Below are 18,889 nucleotides of genomic sequence, written 5' to 3'. Positions count from 1 at the left end.
CGTACTAAAATATTATTTAATATTTTCTATAAAAGAAATAAAAATAGTGCTGGGATTTGGGGCAATTCCCAGGTAGGAATTTTGATGGGTTTGGGGGGATTTGGGGGATTTGGAGAGATTTTTTTGAGGAGGTTGGGGAAATGTAGAGGCGGGGAAATTTTGGGGGGGATTTTTATGGGATTTTGGGGGGGATTTTTGGGTCTCACCCCGTCCTTTCCAGGACCCCCTCCCTCAATCCCCCATCACCCCGCGGGGCTGTTGGGGACGTTGGGGACAGCGCCGCTCGCGCCGGGGGCAGTTGGGGACATCTCGCGACAGCCGCCGCCTCTCCCCTCGGCCGGGCCTGGCGACAATCGCGACATCCCCCAATGGCGACACGCGACAGCCGCCCCTGCCCGGGATCCGCCTCCCTCCATCCCGGGGACACCCCGGGCTCCCGGGTCCCCCAAAACCCTCCCGGGGCCACCTCGGGCCCCCCGGACCCTCCCGGTCCCTCCCGGCCCCCCCAGGCTCGGCGGAGGCTCCGCAGCAGCTCCGGGGCTCGGAGCCCGCCCGGGGAGCGCCGGGTGCGGGGTCGGGAACCGGGGACACCGGGAGGGGAACCGGGCAGGGCTGGGGATGGGGGATTTGGGCACCGGGCAGGGCTGGGGATGGGGGATTTGGGAGCGGGTGCGGGGTTTGGGCACCCGGGAGTGTTTTTGGGGGTGCTGGGGAAATTTAGAGGGGTTTTGGGGTGATTTTAGGGGATTTTTGGGTTGATTCAGGAGGATTTGGGGCAGATGTTGGGTAGATTTGGGGCGGGGGGGGGGATTTAGGGGTGGTTTTGGGGCGGTTATGGGTGATTTTGGGTAGATTTGGGGGGGATTTAGGGGTGGTTTTGGGGCGATTTGGAGTTGATTTGGGGTGGATTTTTACGGGATTTTTGGGGCGGATTTTTGGGGGGACATTGAGGGAAATTTGGGGCGGATTTTGCGGGGATTTTGGGGCGGATTTTGCAGGGATTTTGGGGTGGATTTTGTAGGATTTTGGGGCGGATTTTGCGGGGATTTTGGGGCGGATTTTGGGGCGGATTTTGCGGGGATTTTGGGGCGGATTTTGTAGGGATTTTGGGGCGGATTTTGCGGGGATTTTGGGGCGGATTTTGCAGGGATTTTGGGGCGGATTTTGCGGGGATTTTGGGGCGGATTTTGCGGGGATTTTGGGGTCTCACCCCGTCCTTTCCCGCAGCCCGAGGGCCGCTCCAGCCCCATCGTGCTGCTCCACGATGTCACCAATGTCACCGCCGCCCCCGCAGCGCTGCCCTCGCTCCGGGACAAACCCAAAACCATCCGGGTCATCACCAGGGACCTGATCCGGGAGCTCATGTGAGGCTCCCCAAATCTCCTAATTTTTTCCCCCAAATCTCCTAATTTTTTCTATAAAATCCGGGATTATTTCCCCCAAAATTCGGGATTTTTTTGCCGATAATTCAAGATTAAGAAAAGAAAAAAAAAACAAACTGGATTTTTTTAGCCAAAAATCTGGTGGCTTTTCCCACCAAAGCTGGGATATTTCCCCCAAAATTCAGGATTTATTACCCCGTAAAATTCACGATTATTCCCCTCCAAATCTGGCGGTTTTCCCCCAAAATTCAGGATTTATTACCCCTAAAATTCACAATTATTCCCCTCCAAATCTGGCAGGTTTCCCCCAATACTTGAAAATTTTTTCCCCCAAAATTTAAGGATTTTTTTCCCTAAAATCCACGACTTTTCCCCCAGAATCTGGGATATTTTTCCCCATGTGTCTGATCGTGGTCTGTGTCCCCCAGCATTCCCAGGGATCGGCCCCCGGCCTCGCTCATCATCGGCTCCCAGGAATTCCAGCGGATCCAGGAGGAGGCTCAGCCTCCACGGCCGCTCGGGGAGCGGCTGCGGATCCTCAAATCCCGCCAGGACGCGGCTTTTGTGGGCATCTCCTGCTTCCCTGAGCCCCAATTCCCCTCATCCCCAATTTCCTGATCCCCCTTTTCCCAATTCCGATTTTCCCGATATTTCTATTCCTGGTACCGAATTTCCTGAACCAAATTTTCCCTATCCCGAATTTCCCAATCCCAAATTTTCTGATCCTTCTTTTCCTCATCCCGATTTTCCTGACCCTGTTTCCCCTGATCCCGCTTTTCTGATCCAAATTATCCCAATCCCAATTTTCCCAATCCCACTTTTCCTGATTTTCTGGATCCCGTTGTTCCTCACCCTGTTTTCCCTGATCCCACTTTTCTGACCCAAATTATCCCAATCCCGATTTTCCCAATCCCACTTTTCCTGATCCTGATTTTCTGGATCCCGTTGTTCCTGATCCTGATTTTCCTGACCCTCTTTTCCCTGATCCTGCTTTTCTGACCCAAATTATCCCGATCCCGCTTTTCCCAATCCCACTTTTCCTGATTTTCTGGATCCTGTTGTTCCTGACCCTCTTTTCCCTGATCCCGCTTTTCTGACCCGAATTATCCCAATCCCGCTTTTCCCAATCCCACTTTTCCTGATTTTCTGGATCCCGTTGTTCCCCATCCCAATTTTACTGATCCAGGGAATGCCCCAGGATGTCCCCAGGAAGGGCCCCCAGGAATGCCCCAGGCTGTCCCTGCGATGTCCCCAGGCTGTCCCCAAGATGTCCCCGAGCTGTTCCCCGGGAATGTCCCCCAGAGATACCCCAAGATGTCCCTGAGATGTCCCCGAGATGTCCCCGAGATGTCCCCACGATGTCCCCACGATGTCCCCTTGTCCCCACAGGAGCAGCTGCGGCGAGCGCGGAGCGCGGAGCTGGGCAGGGACGAGCAGAGGGACAGGGACAAGGACAAGGACAAGGACAGGGACAAGGACAGGGACAAGGACAGGGACAAGGACAAGGACAGGGACAAGGACAAGGACAAAGAGGAAGAGGGGGAGAGGGCAAGGAAGGTGAGGCTGGAGGAATTTTGGAGGAATTTTGGGGGAATTTTGGAGGAATTTTGGGGGAGTTTTGGGGGAGTTTTGAGGGAACTTTGGAGCATTTGGGGGGTCTCTCACCCCAAAATCTCACCCCAAAATTTGATGGATTTCGTGGGGGATTTTGAAGAGATTTGGGGGATTCTGAGGGATTTGGAGGGGTTTTGGGGTGATTTTGTGGGGGCTTTTGAGGGGATTTTGTGATTATTTCTATGAGATTTTGGGGGGATTTTGTGGGGGATTTTGAGGGGGTTTTGTGATTATTTTTATGGGATTTTTGGGGGATTTTGGGATGACCTTGTGGGGATTTGGAGGGTAGATTTGTGGCACAATTTTGGGGTCTCACCCCTTTTTTTCCCCCAGATTTCGGGCCCCTCCAGCCCCATTGTGCAGCTCCGAGATGTGAGGAGCGCCCCGGGCCCGGTGCCTCAGGACAAACCCAAAACCATCCGGGTCTTCACCAAGGACGTGGTCCGGGAGCTCGTGTGAGGCTCAGGGGGATTTGGGGACCCCCAGAGGGGATTTGGGGACCCCCAGGGACTCAGAAGAGATTTGGGGACTCACAGGAATTGGGGACCCAGAAGGGATCTGGGGACCCTGAGGGATTTTTAGGACTCCAAGGAATCTGGGGACTCAGTGGGGTAACTGGCGACTCAGAAGGGAGATTTGGGGACCCCGGTGGGATTTAGGGACACAGGGGACACCAGAAGCTGTCCCCATGTCCCTGATCCCGGTCCGTGTCCCCCAGCATTCCCAGGGATCGGCCCCCGGCCTCGCTCATCATCGGCTCCCAGGAATTCCAGCAGATCCAGGAGGAGGCTCAGCCTCCACGGCCGCTCGGGGATCGGCTGCGGATCCTCAAATCCCGCCAGGACGCGGCTTTTGTGGGCATCTCCTGCTTCCCTGAGCCCCAATTTCCCAATCCCCAATTTCCTGAGCCTGATTTTCCCGGTCCTGCTTTTCCTGAGCCCAGTTTGCCCCATCCTGATTTGCCCCATCCCGAATTTCCCGATCCCCCTTTTTCCAGTCCTGCTTTTCCCACTCCCCTCGTGCCAGGGACCCAGGAGTGTCCTGGAACTGTCCCCCAGGAATGCCTTGGGAATGTCCCCCAGGATCCTGGCAATGTCCCCAGGAGTCTCCCTGTCCTGCAGTGTCCCCAGCAGTGTCCCCAGCAGTGTCCCTGTCCCCAGCAGTGTCCCCAGCAGTGTCCCTGTCCCGCAATGTCCCCAGCAGTGTCCCTGTCCCCAGCAGTGTCCCCAGCAGTGTCCCTGTCCCGCAATGTCCCCAGCAGTGTCCCTGTCCCCAGCAGTGTCCCCAGCAGTGTCCCTGTCCCTCAGTGTCCCCAGCCGTGTCCCCAGCAGTGTCCCTGTCCCCAGCAATGTCCCCAGCTGTGTCCCTGTCCCCAGCAGTGTCCCCAGCAGTGTCCCTGTCCCCAGCAGTGTCCCTGTCCCCAGCAATGTCCCCAGCCGTGTCCCTGTCCGCAGCAGTGTCCCCAGCAGTGTCTCTGTCCCACAGGCAGTGTCCCCAGCAGTGTCCCTGTCCCGCAGGAGGCCCAGCAGTGTCCCCAGCAGTGTCCCTGTCCCACAGGCAGTGTCCCCAGCAGTGTCCCTGTCCCCAGCCATGTCCCCAGCAGTGTCCCCAGCAGTGTCCCTGTCCCCAGCAGTGTCCCTGTCCCGCAGTGTCCCCAGCAGTGTCCCTGTCCCACAGGCTGTGTCCCCAGCAGTGTCCCTGTCCCCAGCAGTGTCCCTCTCCCCAGCAGTGTCCCTGTCCCTCAGTGTCCCCAGCAGTGTCCCTGTCCCCAGCAGTGTCCCCAGCAGTGTCCCTGTCCCCAGCCATGTCCCCAGCAGTGTCCCTGTCCCGCAGGAGGCGCGCAGCCGGGCCCGCAGCACGGAGCGGCGGCGGGAGGAGCTGCGGGAGGCGCGGGCGCGCTCGGAGCTGGAGCTGCAGCGGGAGCAGGAGCGGCGGCAGCTGCTGGAGCGCGCGGCCGGGCTGAGGCTGGAGCAGGAGGACGAGATGAGGCGGCTGAACTCGGTACTGCCAGAACCTTCCCTTTCCCTTTCCCATTCCCATTTCCCTTTCCCTACTCCCCATTCCCATTTCCCTTTCCCTACTCCCCATTCCCATTTCCATTTCCCATCTCTCATTTCCCATTTCCATTTCCCATCTCCCATTTCCCATTCCCATTTCCCATTCCCATTCCCATTCCCATGTCCCATGTCCCCAGCTCCTGCTGAGCGCCCGCTGCAGCTCCATCCTGGAGCGGCAGGAGAAGCTCCAGGGCTCCCATTTCCCATTCCCATTCCCTTTCCCATTTCCATTCCCGTGTCCCCAGCTCCTGCTGAGTGCCCGCTGCAGCTCCATCCTGGACCGGCAGCTGGCGGAGCGGCGGCAGGTGCAGGGGGAGCTGCAGGCAGAGGAGCAGCGCCTGGCGCGGCTCCTGGACAGCGAGCGGGAGAAGGAGCTGCAGCTGGAGGAGGAGCTGGAGCGCCGCAGGAAGCAGGAGCTCATCAGGTCCCTGCTTCCCTTTTCCACTCTCCTTTTCCTTTTCCTCTCTCCTTTTCCTTTTCCTCTTCCCTTTTCCTTTTCCTCCGCCCTTTTATTTTCCCTCTCTTCTTTTTTCCTTATCCCTTTCCTCTTATCTCTTCTCCCTTCCCCCATTCTTTTTTCCTCTTCCCTTTTCCCTTTCTCCTTTTCCTTTTCCCCTTTTCTTCCCTTTCCCTTCTTCCTTTTCCCTTTCTCCCTCTTTCCCCTTTCCCTTTTTCCTCCTTTTCCCCTTTTCTTTTTCCCTTTTCCATTTCCCTTTCTCCCTCTTTCGATATTCCCATTTTCTTCCCTTTCCCTTCTTTTCTGTTTCCCGCTTTCTCTTTCCCCTTTCCCTTCTTCCTTTTCTCTTTTTCCCTTCCTTTCCCATTCTTTTCCTTCTTTTCCCTTTTTTTGCCCTTTCCCTTTTCCCTTTCTCCCTCTTTCCCCTTTCCCTTTTTCCCTCCTTTTCCCCTTTTCCCCCATCTCTGTTTCCCTTTCTCCCTCTTTCCCCTTTCCCTTCCTTTTTCCCTTTCCTCCTTCCTCTCGCCCCACCCCGTACATTCCACAGTTCTGGAACCAGACTGGAACTTTTCCATTCCCAAATTCCCAAATTCCTGAATTCCCAAATAATTCCCGAATGCTTCCTGAATTCCCAGCAACAAGCTGGAGCTGCTCCAGCAGATGGAGCAGCGCCAGGAGCAGCGGGCGCTGAGGGCTGAGCAGAAATTCCAGGAGGGCCAGAGGTTCCTGGAGCGCATGGAGCAGATGAAGAGGGAGGATCTCGAGGTTGGAGATTCCCAGCGGGAATTTGGGAATTCGGGTGGGGAAGGGTTGGGGACAGCACGGGGCGGGATTGGGGCTCTGGTGGCCTTGGGGATGTGGTGGCATCAGTGGAAGGGGACACGGAGCTGGTGGGGATCCCAGGGATTGGGGATTCCAGGGATTTGGGATCCCAGGGATTGGGGATTCCAGGGATTTGGGATCCCAGGGATTTGGGATTCCAGGGAATGGGGTTCCTAATGAGGGGGATCTCAGGGGTTTGGGATCCCAGGGAATGGGGATTTCAGGGAATGTGGATCCTGACAAGGGTGATCCCAGGGATTTGGGATCCCATAGAATTTGGGTCTATAGCAAGGAAATCTCAGAGAATGGGGATCCCAGGGATTTGAGATCCCAGGGAATGGGGATCCATAGGAAGGGGATCCCAGGAGTTTGGGATCTATAGCAGGGCAATCCCAGGGAATGGGGGATCCCGGGAAGTTGAGGATCCCAGGGGTTTTGGGGATCCCAGAGAATGCGGGTCCCACGGAACGGGGATCCCCACGGGCAGGCGGGGTTTGCGGGGCTCTGCGGTGACGGGACCGGTGTCCCCACGGTGTCCCCACGGTGTCCCCGCGGTGTGGCCAGGCCTGGCAGCAGCGGCAGCAGCGCAAGCAGCAGCTCCTGGCCGAGATGCAGGCGGTGGACGCGGAGAACCAGCGGCTGCGGGAGCGCGAGCGGGAGCGCGAGCGGCGCGCGGAGCTGCGGGCCCGGGAGGAGCAGCGCCAGAAGGGGGTGAGGGCGGGGCTGGGGGGGCACTGTCACCTCCCCCGGGGTGCTGTCACCTCCTCAGGGGCGCTGTCACCTCCCCAGGGGCGCTGTCACCTCCTCAGGGGTGCTGTCACCTCCCCAGGGTTTTGCCAACTCCCCAGGGCTCTGTGCCCCACTGTGTCGCTGTCCCCAGCTGTGTCCCTATCCCAGTGCCCCTGTCCCCAGCGGTGTTGCTGTCCCTGTGTCCCTGTCCCCAGCAGTGTCCCTGTCCCAGTGTCGCTGTCCCGGTGTCCGGGTCCCCAGCCGTGTCCCTGTCCCGGTGTCCCTGTCCCCAGAGTTGTCCCTGTCCCCAGCCATGTCCCTGTCCCCAGCCGTGTCGCTGTCCCAAGTCAGTGTTGCTGTCCCTGTGTCCCTGTCCCCAGTGGTGTCCCTATCCCAGTGTCCCTGTCCCCAGCAGTGTCCCTGTCGCAGTGTCACTGTCCCGGTGTCCCTGTCCCCGTGTCTCTGTCCCCAGCGGTGTCCCTGTCCCCAGCCGTGTCCCTGTCCCAGTGTCCCTGTCCCCAGCCGTGTCCCTGTCCCCAGCAGTGTCCCTGTCCCCGTGTCCCTGTCCCGGTGTCCCTGTCCCCGTGTCCCTGTCCCCAGCCGTGTCCCTGTCCCCGTGTCCCTGTCCCCAGCGCTGTCCCTGTCCCAGTGTCCCTGTCCCCAGCCATGTCCCTGTCCCGGTGTCCCTGTCCCGGTGTCCCTGTCCCCAGCCGTGTCCCTGTCCCAGTGTCGCTGTCCCCAGCCGTGTCCCTGTCCCCAGCCATGTCCCTGTCCCCGTGTCCCTGTCCCGGTGTCCCTGTCCCAGTGTCCCTGTCCCTGTCCCCGTGTCCCTGTCCCCAGCCGTGTCCCTGTCCCCGTGTCCCTGTCCCGGTGTCCCTGTCCCAGTGTCCCTGTCCCCGTCCCCGTGTCCCTGTCCCCAGCGCTGTCCCTGTCCCCAGGAGCGGGAGGCGGCGCTGCAGGCGGAGCGGGCGCGGCTGTGGCAGGAGCGGCAGCGGGAGCTGGACCGGGTCAAGGCCATGCAGGAGCGCGAGCGGGACTGGCAGGAGGCGCAGGTGGGTGGCACTGCCAGCCCTGTCCCCTGCCCGGGGCTCTGTCACCTCCCCAGGTGCTGTCACTGCTGCCCCTGGCACTGCCAGGACCTGTCCCTACTGTCCCCAATGTCCCCAGTGTCCCCGCAGGATGCTCTGCACTCCAAGCGCAACGAGGAGGCGGCGAAGCGGGAGTAGCAGTGCTGGGAGCTGTCCCTGTCACTGTCCCTTTCCCTGTCCCCAGTGTCCCAATGTCCCTGCAGGAGGCTCTGCACTCCAAGCGCAACGAGGAGGTGGCGAAGCGGGAGTGGCAGCGCTGGGAGCTGTCCCTGTCACTGTCCCTTTCCCTGTCCCCAGCCCAGTGTCCCCAGTATCCCCAATGTCCCCAGTGTCCCCTGTTGCTGTCACTGTCCCTAGTGTCCCCGCAGGATGCTCTGCGCGCCAGGCACAGCGAGGAGGCAGCAGAACAGGAGTGGTGGCACTGGGAGCTGTCCCTGTCCCCAGTGTCCCCAGTATCCCAACTGTCCCCAATGTCCCCAGTGTCCCCAGTGTCCCCTGTTGCTGTCACTGTCCCTAGTGTCCCCGCAGGACGCTCTGCGCGCCAGGCGCAGTGAGGAGGTGGCGGAGCGCGAGTGGCAGCACTGGGAGCTGTCCCTGTCCCCAGTGTCCCCAATATCCCCAATGCCCCCAATGTCCCCAGTGTCCCCAGTCGCTGTCCCTGTCCCCACTGTCCCCAGTGTCCCCGCTGTCCCCGCAGGACGCTCTGCGCGCCAGGCGCAGCGAGGAGGCAGCGGAGCGCGAGTGGCGGCGCCGGGAGCTGCAGCGGGAGCGGCGCCGGGCGGAGCTGCTGCAGGAGCTGCAGCGGGGCCGCCTCGAGCAGGCGACAAAACAGCGACAGCGGCGGGCGCTGGCACTGCAGGAGGAGCAACGCGACTTCCTCACCCTGCTCAGGTGGGTGGCACCGGGGGTGGCACCGGGGGTGGCACGGGGACAGCTGGGGGTTGGGGACTCCAGTGTCACCCCAGGCGCTGTGCCAGGTGTGTCCAGGGGACAGTGTCGATGTCCTGGAGCCACCCCAATTGTGCCCAGGGCACTGTGGCGGTGTCCCCATGTCACCCTGGGGCTGTGCCAGTGTCACAGTGCCAGGGTCCCAGTGTGACAGTGATGTCCCCGTGTCCCCAGTGCCCAGCAGGAGCAGCTGTGCCAGTGTCAGTGTCCCTGTGCCAGTGTCCCAGTGCCACAATGTCATGGTATCAGTGTCCGAGTGTGACAGTGATGTTCCCGTGTCCCCAGTGCCCAGCAGGAGCAGCTGGCCCAGGAGCAGCAGAAGCAGCTGGCACAGCAACGGGCACAATCCCAGTGTCACAGCACCAATGTCCCCGTGCCAGTGTCACAGTGATGTCCCTGTGTCCCCAGTGTCACAGTGTCACAGCTGTGCCAGTGTCACTGTGCCAGTGTCACAGGTGTCAATGTCCCAGTGTCCCAGCGATGTCCCCATGCCAGTGTCACAGTCCCAGTGTCCCAGTGCCAATGTCCCCGTGTCCCCAGCACCCAGCAGGAGCAGCTGGCCTGGGACCAGCAGCTGGCACGGCAGCGGGCACAGTCCCAGTGTCCCCAGTGTCACAGTCCCAGTGTCACAGTCCCAGTGTCACAGTCCCAGTGTCACAGTGCCAATGTCCCCATGTCCCCAGTGTCCCAGTCCCAGTGTCACTGTGCCAATGTCCCCGTGTCCCCAGTGCCCAGCAGGAGCAGCTGGCCCGGGAGCAGCAGCAGCAGCTGGCACGGCAGCGGGCACAGTCCCCGTGTCACAGTCCCAGTGTCACTGTCCCCAATGTCCCCAATGTCCCCGTGTCCCAGTGCCCAGCAGGAGCAGCTGGCCCGGGAGCAGCAGCAGCAGCTGGCACGGCAGTGGGCACAGTCCCAGTGTCACTGTCCCCAATGTCCTCAATGTCCCCATGTCCCCAGTGCCCAGCAGGAGCAGCTGGCCCGCGAGCAGCACCAGCAGCGGGCACAGTCCCAGTGTCCCAGTCCCAGTGTCACAGTGTCACAGTTGTGTCCCTGTGTCCCCAGTGCCCAGCAGGAGCAGCTGGCCCGGGAGCAGCACCAGCAGCTGGCACGGCAGCGGGCACAGTCCCAGTGTCACAGTGCCAATGTCCCCAATGTCCCCGTGTCCCCAGTGCCCAGCAGGAGCAGCTGGCCCTGGAGCAGCACCAGCAGCTGGCACGGCAGCGGCACAGTCCCAGTGTCACAGTCCCAGTGTCACTGTCCCCAGTGTCCCCAATGTCCCCGTGTCCCCAGTGCCCAGCAGGAGCAGCTGGCCCTGGAGCAGCACCAGCAGCTGGCACGGCAGTGGGCACAGTCCCAGTGTCACAGTGCCAATGTCCCCATGTCCCCATGTCCCCAGTGCCCAGCAGGAGCAGCTGGCCCGCGAGCAGCACCAGCAGCTGGCACGGCAGCGGGCACAGTCCCAGTGTCACAGTGCCAATGTCCCCAATGTCCCCGTGTCCCCAGTGCCCAGCAGGAGCAGCTGGCCCGCGAGCAGCACCAGCAGCTGGCACGGCAGCGGGCACAGTCCCAGTGTCACAGTGCCAATGTCCCCAGTGTCCCCGTGTCCCCAGTGCCCAGCAGGAGCAGCTGGCCCGCGAGCAGCACCAGCAGCTGGCACGGCAGCGGGCCCAGCGCGCCCACGTGGAGGCGCTGCAGGAGCAGATCCGGGAGCGGCGACAGCGACAGCAGCGCGACAGAGCCGCGGCCATCGAGGAGGGACAGCGGGAGCTGGCGCGGGCCCGGGAGCGGGCAGAGCGCCTGGAACGCGCGGGGCAGCAGAAACTGCAGCGCCTCAGGTGCGGGGGCGCCGCCACCTCCGGTGTCACCTCCGGTGTCACCTCTGGCACCTCCTGGCACTTCCCGTGTCACCTTTTGTGTCCCCTCCTGTGTCACTTCCTGGGACCTCTTCTGTCACCTCCTGGCCCATCCTGGCATCTCCTGTGTCACCTCCTGACATCTCTTGCCACCTTCTGTGTCCCCCTCTTGTGTCACCTCTGTCACTTCCTGGCACCTCCTGTGTCCCCTCCGGTGTCACCGCTGATGTCCCCTCCTGTGTCACCCCTGCAGGGACACCGGGGTGCCCGACAGGTACTGTGCCCTGGTGGAGAGGAAGGCCTGGGGCACGGCCAGCGCTGCCACCTCCTGATGCCACCCTGGTGCCACCCTGTCACCTCCTGATGCCACCCTGGTCACCCTGCCACCTCCTGCTGCCACCCTGTCACCTCCTGATGCCACCCTGGTGCCACCCTGTCACCTCCTGCCGCCACCCTGCCACCTCTTGGTGCCACCCTGGTGCCACCCTGTCACCTCCTGCTGCCACCCTGTCACCCTGGTGCCACCCTGTCACCCAGATGCCACCCCAGTGCCACCCCTGATGCCAGCTGCCATTCCCCAGGGACCAGGGGGACATTTCCCCTTTTTTCCACCATTTGAACCCATTTTTTCCCTCTCTTTTTACCCATTTTTTATAGATTTGAACCCATTTTACCCCTATTTTAACCCTTTTGAATCCATATTTTTATCCCTATTTTTAACCAATTTTCATATAATTTAACCCATTTTCATCCCTATTTTTACCCAATTTTAATTCCGATTTTAACCCTTTTTAATCCCTATTTTTACCAATTTTAATCCCTATTTTAACCAATTTTCATCCTTATTTTAACCCCTTTTAATCCCTATTTTTTTACCCATTTTAATCCCTATTTTTCCCAATTTTTATCCCTTTTCCCCTATTTTTAATCCCTATTTTTACCATTTTTAAGCCCTATTTTAAACCCATTTTCATCTATTTTTAACCCTTTTTTGCCCCCATCTTAACCCATTTTTACACCTACTTGTACCCTTTTTAAACCCATTCATGCCAATATTTAGCCCATTTAAACCCCATTTTTATCCTTATTTTAACCCATTTTTATCCCTATTTTAACCCATTTTTATCCCTATTTTTACCCTTTCTTATCCCTATTTTTATCCATATTTTATTTATTTTTACCCATTTTTGCCCCTATTTTTAACTCCTTTTAATCCCTTTTTTATCCCTACATTTTCCCCATTTTATCCTTATTTTTAACCCATTTTTAATCCCTATTTTACCCCATTCTATCCCATTTTTTACCTCAATTTTTAACCCTTTAAACCCCATTTAATCACTGTTTTTTGTACCTTTTTAATCTGTATTTTATCCCCATTTTATCCTGACTTTTACCCTCCCTCCCCTCCTGGGACCAAACCGCAGCTTTTGGGTTCAACTGGTTTGAACTGGTTTGAACTGGTTTGAACTGGTTTGAACTGGTTTATTTCCATGGGGGTTTTTGGGTCAGAATTTGGGGAGGAGGGGGAGATGCCCCAAAATCTTCCAATTTTGGGTGGGGAAAAAAAAATCCCAATTTTCCACCAAAAACTGGCATTTTTAATGGAAAAAAAAATCCCAATATCCCAATTTCCAAGGGGGGAAAAAATTTCAATTTTCCATTTTCAAAGGGAAAAAAATTCCAATTTTCCACCCAAATCTGGCATTTTCAAGGGAAAAAAAAATATCCCTATTTTTCACCAAAATCTGGTATTTTTAAGGGGAAAAAAATCCCAATATCCCAATTTCCAAGGGGGAAAAAAAATCTCAATTTTCCATTTTCAAGGCGGAAAAAATTCCCAATTTTCTATTTCCAATGGGGAAAAAATCCCAATTTTCCACCCAAATCTGGCATTTTTAAGGGGGGAAAAAAATCCCAATTTTCCATTTTCAAAGGGAAAAAAATTCCAATTTTCCACCCAAATCTGGCATTTTTAAGGGGGAAAAAAATTCCAATTTCCCGTTTTCAGAGGGAAAAAAATCCCAATTTTCCATTTTCAGAGGGAAAAAAATCCCAATTTTCCACCCAATTCTGGCATTTTTAAGGGGAAAAAAAAATCCCAATTTCCCATTTTCAGGGGAAAAAAAATCCCAATTTTCTACCCAAATCTGGCATTTTTAAGGGAAAAAAATCCCAATATCCCGATTTCCAAGGGGAAAAAAAATCCCAATTTTCTACCCAAATCTGCAATTTTTAAGGGAAAAAAAAATCCCAATTTTCCACCCAAATCTGGCATTTTTAAGGGGAAAAAAAATCCCAAATTTCCATTTTCAGGGGGAAAATCCCAATTTTTCCGTGCCGGTGGTGGCGGGGGTTGAGGGCAGGGGGGTCCCGGGGTTTGGGGACATGGAGGGGACAGGGAGGGGACACGGAGGGGACACAGAGGGGACAGGGGGGGTCAGGATCTCTTCATCTGCAGGGTCTCGTAGGTCTCCTGGTGCTCCGAGCTGAGACCCTGAGGGGGATCCAAGGGGGTTTTTTGGGGGGTTTTGGGGTTTTTTGGGGGTCTGTGTCACCCCATAAATGGTTCTTTAAGGGAGGAGGGAAATATCCAAAATCCCAAACTCTTCAAATCCCCAGCATCCCCAAAATTTCAGCCCATAAATGGGAAAGGAGGGAACCCCCCCCACCCCGAAAATGTTGTAAATTTTTTTCCCATAAATTTTGGGACACCCCAAATCTCAGCCCCGTCATTGGTTCTTTGGCAGGGGGAACCCCAAATCCCAAACACCCCAAATCCCAAACACCCCAAATCCCAAACGCCCCAAATCCCAGCCCCATAAATCGGGGGAACCCCAAATCTCAGCCCCATAAATCGGGGGAACCCCAAATCCCAAACACCCCCAATCCCAAACACCCCAAATCTCAGCCCCATAAATCGGGGGAACCCCAAATCTCAAACACCCCAAATCCCAAACACCCCAAATCCCAAACACCCCAAATCCCAAACACCCCAAATTCCAAACGCCCCAAATCCCAGCCCCATAAATCGGGGGAACCCCAAATCTCAAACACCCCAAATCCCAGCCCCATAAATGGATGAGAACCCCAAATCTCAGCCCCATAAATGGTTCTTTGGCAGGGCGGGGGACCCCAAATCCCAAAACCCCAAAAACCCCAAATCTCATCCAATAAATAGGGGGAACCCCAAATCCCAAACACCCCAAATCCCAGCCCCATAAATCAGGGGGACCCCACATCCCAACCACCCCAAATTTCACCCCATAACTTGGGGACAACCCCAAATCTCACCCCATAGACGGGTGAGGACCCCAAATTTCACCCCATAAATGATCCGGGGGGGACCCAGGGATGCTCCCCCTCCCCACCACAGCCCCTGCCCACCCCAAAACCCCCCAAAATCCACGAGGGGACCCCAAAATCCATGAAGGGACCCCAAAATCGGCCCCCGGCTCTCCCCTCATGTGACTCACGGCATAAACTGAGACGACCCCAAATCTCACCCCATAGACGGGCGAGGACCCCAAATTTCACCCCATAAATGATTCGGGGGGGACCCAGGGATGCTCCCCCTCCCCAGCACAGCCTCTGCCCACCCCAAAATCCATGAGGGGACCCCAAAATCCACGAGGGGACCCCAAAATCGGCCCCCGGCTCTCCCCTCATGTGACTCACGGCATAAACTGGAGAGACCCCAAATCTCACCCCATAGACGGGTGAGGACCCCAAATTTCACCCCATAAATGATCCGGTGTTACCCAGGGATGTTCCCCCTCCCCACCACCGCCCCTGCCCGCCCCAAAATCCATGAGGGGACCCCAAAATCGGCCCCCGGCCCCCCCCTCATGTGACTCACGGGATAAATTGGGGACACCCCAAATTTCACCCCATAAATGATCCGGGGTTACCCAGGGATGCTCCCCCTCCCCACCACAGCCCCTGCCCACCCCAAAACCCCCCAAAATCCACGAGGGGACCCCAAAATCGGCCCCCGGCTCTCCCCTCATGTGACTCACGGCATAAACTGAGACGACCCCAAATCTCACCCCATAGACGGGTGAGGACCCCAAATTTCACCCCATAAATGATCGGGGGGTGCCCAGGGATGCTCCCCCTCCCCAGCACAGCCTCTGCCCACCCCAAAATCCATGAGGGGACCCCAAAATCCACGAGGGGACCCCAAAATCGGCCCCCGGCCCCCCCCCCCTCATGTGACTCACGGCATAAACGGCCTCTTCCTCCTTCTGCCCGGGAACAGAAAGCGAAAGCGAAATTTTGGGGGGATTTTGGGATTTTAGGGTTATTTTGGGGAGGGGGGCACAGACGGACCCCCCCCCATTCCCCACACCCCCCCCAAAAAAAAATCCCCTCAAAAAAACCCCAAAAATCCCCCAAATCCTCTCCCCCCCCCGCCTCCTCCTTCACCTTCTCGGCCGCTCGCCGCCATTTCCGAGTCGCGAACTGAGGCGAAAAACCCCAAAAAACGAGGGGGGAAAAAAGGGGGGAAAATGGGTAAAAATGGTAAAAAATTGAGGGGGGAGGAGGAAGAGGGGAGGTTTTTGGGGGAGCCCCCCTAAAAAATAAAAAAAAAAGGGGGTTCGGGGGCTCACCCTGAGGTGGACGTAGAGGCCGGTGAGGATGAGGCTGTAGAGGAAGAGCACCGCGTCCAGCACGTAGCAGAGCTCGGGCTCTGCCAGGGCTCCTGAGGGGGTTTGGGGGCGATTTTTGGGGGGTTTTAGGGGATTTTGGGGTTTTTTGGGGGTTGGGGGAGTTTGAGGGATTTTAGGGGATTTTTTTGCGGGGTTTTGAGGGGGTTTTTGGGGGGGATATAGGAGATTTTAGGGGGATATTGGGGGGGGTTCGGTGAGATTTTAGGGGGGTTTTGGGGAATTTTAGGGGGGATTTAAGGGGATTTTTGGGGTGATTGGGGGCTTTGGGGTGATTTTAGAGGATTTGGGGGGGACTCGGGGAGGATTTTAGGGGGATTTGGAGGGGATTTTGGGGGGGATTTTAGGAGATTTTGAGGGGATGTTGGGGTGAGTTTGAAAAACTCTAAAATTCACCCCAAAACCCTTAAAATCCTCCCAACCCTCCCCCCCGGCTCCAATCCTCTAAAATCACCCAAATCTGCCCCCAAATCCCCTAAAATCCCCCCCAAAATCCCCCCAAAATCCCCCCAAAGCCCTCCTAAAATTCCTCAAAATCCCCCCTAAAATCCCCCAAAACCCCCTCCAAAATCCCCCTTAAACTCACCCCAAAATCCTCCCCAAAATCCCCCCTAAAATCCCCCTCAAACTCACTCAAAAATCCCTCCAAAACCCCCCCAAAACCCCCTAAAATCCTCTAAAATTGCCCCAAACCCCACAAATCCCCCCCAAACCCCTCCCAAATCCCCCTGGATCCCCCCAAACCCCCCAAAATCCCCCAAATCTCCTGAATCCCCCAAATCCCCTAAATCCGCCCAAACCCCTCTGAATCCCCTGAATCCCCCAAATCCCCTGGATCCCCCCAAATCCCCCGGACACCCCCAAACCCCCCTGGATCCCCAAACCCCCCTGGATCCCCAAATCCTCCAGACACCCCCAAATTCCCCGGACACCCCAAACCACCCTGGATCCCCCAAACCCCCCGGATACCCTAAATCCTCTGAATTACCCCCAAACCCCCCTGGACACCCCAAAACCCCCCTAAATTCCCCAAATCCCCCGGACACCCCAAAGCCCCCTGAATCCCCCCTGAATCCCCTGGATCCTCTCAAACCCCCCTGAATCCCCCAAACCCCCCGGACACCCCCAAATCCTCCAGACACCCCCAAATCCCCTGGACACCCCAAATCTCCTGCATCCCCCAAATCCCATGGATCCCCCCCTAATCCCCCAGACAACCCAAATCCCCCTGGATTCCCCAAATCCCCTAAACCCACCCAAACCTCCCTGAATCCCCCAATCCCCCTGAACACCCCCAAATCCCCCGGACACCCCAAATCCCCTAAACCCACCCAAATCCCCAGGATCCCCCAAACCCCCCTGGATCCCCCAAATCCCCTAAACCCCCCCAAACCCCCCTGAATCCCTCAATCCCCCTGAACACCCCCAAATCCCCCCGATCCCCCCAAACCTCCCTAAATCCGCCCAAACCCCCCTGAATCCCCCAAATGCCCTGAACACCCCCAAACCCCTCGGACACCCCAAATTCTCCTGAATCTCCCAAATCCCCCGGACACCCCAAATCCTCCTGAATCCCCCCTGAATCCCCCCAAACCCCCCTGAATCCCTCAATCCCCCTGAACACCCCCAAATGCCCTGGATCCCCCCAAACCCCTTGGACACCCCAAACCCCCCTGAATCCCCCAAATCCCCCGGACACCCCAAATCCTCCAGACACCCCCAAATCCCCCTGGATCCCCCAAATCCCCCTGGATCCCCCAAACCCCCCTGAATCCCCCAAATCCCCAGGACACCCCAAATCCCCTAAACCCCACCCAAACCTCCCTGAATCCCCCAATCCCCCCTGAATCCCCTGAATCCCCCAAATCCCCCGGACACCCCAAATCCTCCAGACACCCCCAAATCCTCCAGACACCCCCAAACCCCCCTGAATCCCCCAAACCCCCCCGGACACCCCCAAATGCCCTGGACACCCCCAAATCCCCTCAATCCACCTAAATCCCCCAAATCCCTTGAATCCACCCAAACCCCCCTGAATCCCCCGGACACCCCAAACCCCCCTGAATTCCCCAATCCCCCTGAACACCCCGAAACCTCCCTGGACACCCCAAATCCCCTAAACCCACCCAAATCCCCCAGATCCCCCAAACCCCCCTGAATCCCCCAAATCCCCCGGACACCCCCAAATCCCCCTGAATCCCCCCAACCCCCCTGAACACCCCAAATGCCCTGGATCCCCCCAAATCCCCCGGACACCCCAAATCCCCTAAACCCCCCCCAAACCTCCCTGAATCCCCCAAACCCCCCTGAATCCCCCAAATCCCCCGGACACCCCAAACCCCCCTGAATCCCCCAAACCCCCCTGGATCCCCCAAATCCCCCGGACACCCCCAAATGCCCTGGACACCCCCAAATCCCCTCAATCCACCCAAACCCCCCTAAATCCCCCAAATCCCTTGAATCCACCCAAACCCCCCTGAATTCCCCAATCCCCTGAACACCCCCAAACCTCCCCGGACACCCCAAACCCCCCCGGACACCCCCAAATCCCCCGGACACCCCAAACCACCCTGAATCCCCCAAATCCCCCGGACACCCCAAACCCCCCTGAATCCCCCAATCCCCTCCGGACACCCCAATCCCCTCCGGACACCCCAAATCCCCATAACCCCCCCAAACCCCCCTCACCCCGTGCCCACCTGCGGCCAGGCCGGGCGCCCCCAGCAGGACGAGGCCGAGCAGGCACCGCGCCCCCCCTGTCCCCAGCGATGTCCCCAGCGATGTCCCCAGCGGTGTCACCATTGTCCCCATTGTCCCCATTGTCCCCTCGGGTCCCCCCCGGGCCAGCGCTGACCGCGGCGCCCGCCCCTCCCCCGCTTCCCCAGTGCCACCCCCGTCCCTCCCTTCCGCTGTCCCCGGTGTCACCGCGGCCACCAAGGACGTCCGGCCGCTCCTCCGGGCCCGGGGGGACACGAGGGGGTCCCCAAAAATCCCCCGAGGGAAAGAAAGGGGAGCTGGGGGGGGGGAAAGCCTCACATTAATGGGGGAGCTCCAAAAATGGGGGAGAGAGGCGGCAAAAGGGGAAAGGAGACCCCAAAAAAGGGGAAAGGGGACCCCAAAAATGGGAAAAGGGGACCCCAAAAACTGGGGAGAGAGGCCCTAAAATGGGGAGAGGGCCTAAAAGGGGAAGGGACCTCAAAAGGGGAAAGGAGACCCCAAAAACTGGGGAGAGAGGCCCCAAAATGGGGAGAGGGCCTAAAAGGGGAAGGAAA

The 18,889-nt window shown here is 57.9% G+C and overlaps 2 protein-coding genes across 3 annotated transcripts; one reads left to right on the top strand and one right to left on the bottom strand.

Annotated features, from left to right (window-relative positions):
* Positions 1-368: 368 nt before the first annotated feature.
* On the top strand, positions 369-13,790 carry LOC139584967 (cilia- and flagella-associated protein 45-like). Its single transcript, XM_071417350.1, has 14 exons — positions 369-566; positions 1,228-1,364; positions 1,811-1,946; positions 2,772-2,939; positions 3,330-3,451; positions 3,715-3,850; positions 4,830-4,997; positions 5,299-5,477; positions 6,146-6,275; positions 6,897-7,043; positions 8,000-8,113; positions 8,847-9,040; positions 10,708-10,932; positions 11,204-13,790. The coding sequence occupies exons 1-14, from the start codon at positions 369-371 to the stop codon at positions 11,280-11,282; spliced, it is 2,133 nt and encodes a 710-aa protein (XP_071273451.1). The 3' UTR covers positions 11,283-13,790.
* On the bottom strand, positions 12,412-18,496 carry FCER1G (Fc epsilon receptor Ig). 2 transcript variants are annotated; one of them, XM_071417293.1, is made up of 5 exons: positions 18,317-18,480; positions 15,561-15,652; positions 15,376-15,411; positions 15,171-15,194; positions 12,412-13,444 (listed from the first exon to the last, which is right to left on the bottom strand). In XM_071417293.1, the coding sequence occupies exons 1-5, from the start codon at positions 18,435-18,437 to the stop codon at positions 13,388-13,390; spliced, it is 330 nt and encodes a 109-aa protein (XP_071273394.1). In that variant the 5' UTR covers positions 18,438-18,480; the 3' UTR covers positions 12,412-13,387. The 2 variants fall into 2 exon arrangements, with proteins under 2 accessions (XP_071273394.1, XP_071273395.1); XM_071417294.1 differs by lacking the exon at positions 15,376-15,411 and having other exon boundaries at positions 18,317-18,496.
* Between the last annotated feature and the right edge of the window lie 393 nt (positions 18,497-18,889).

The sequence above is a fragment of the Agelaius tricolor genome, unplaced genomic scaffold, assembly GCF_023055355.1.
Source record: "Agelaius tricolor isolate 1412-34295 unplaced genomic scaffold, bAgeTri1.0.p SCAF_69, whole genome shotgun sequence".
Lineage (NCBI taxonomy): Eukaryota > Metazoa > Chordata > Aves > Passeriformes > Icteridae > Agelaius > Agelaius tricolor.
Note: the sequence above shows the minus strand (reverse complement) of the source record. Positions and strands in the feature narration are given on the sequence as shown.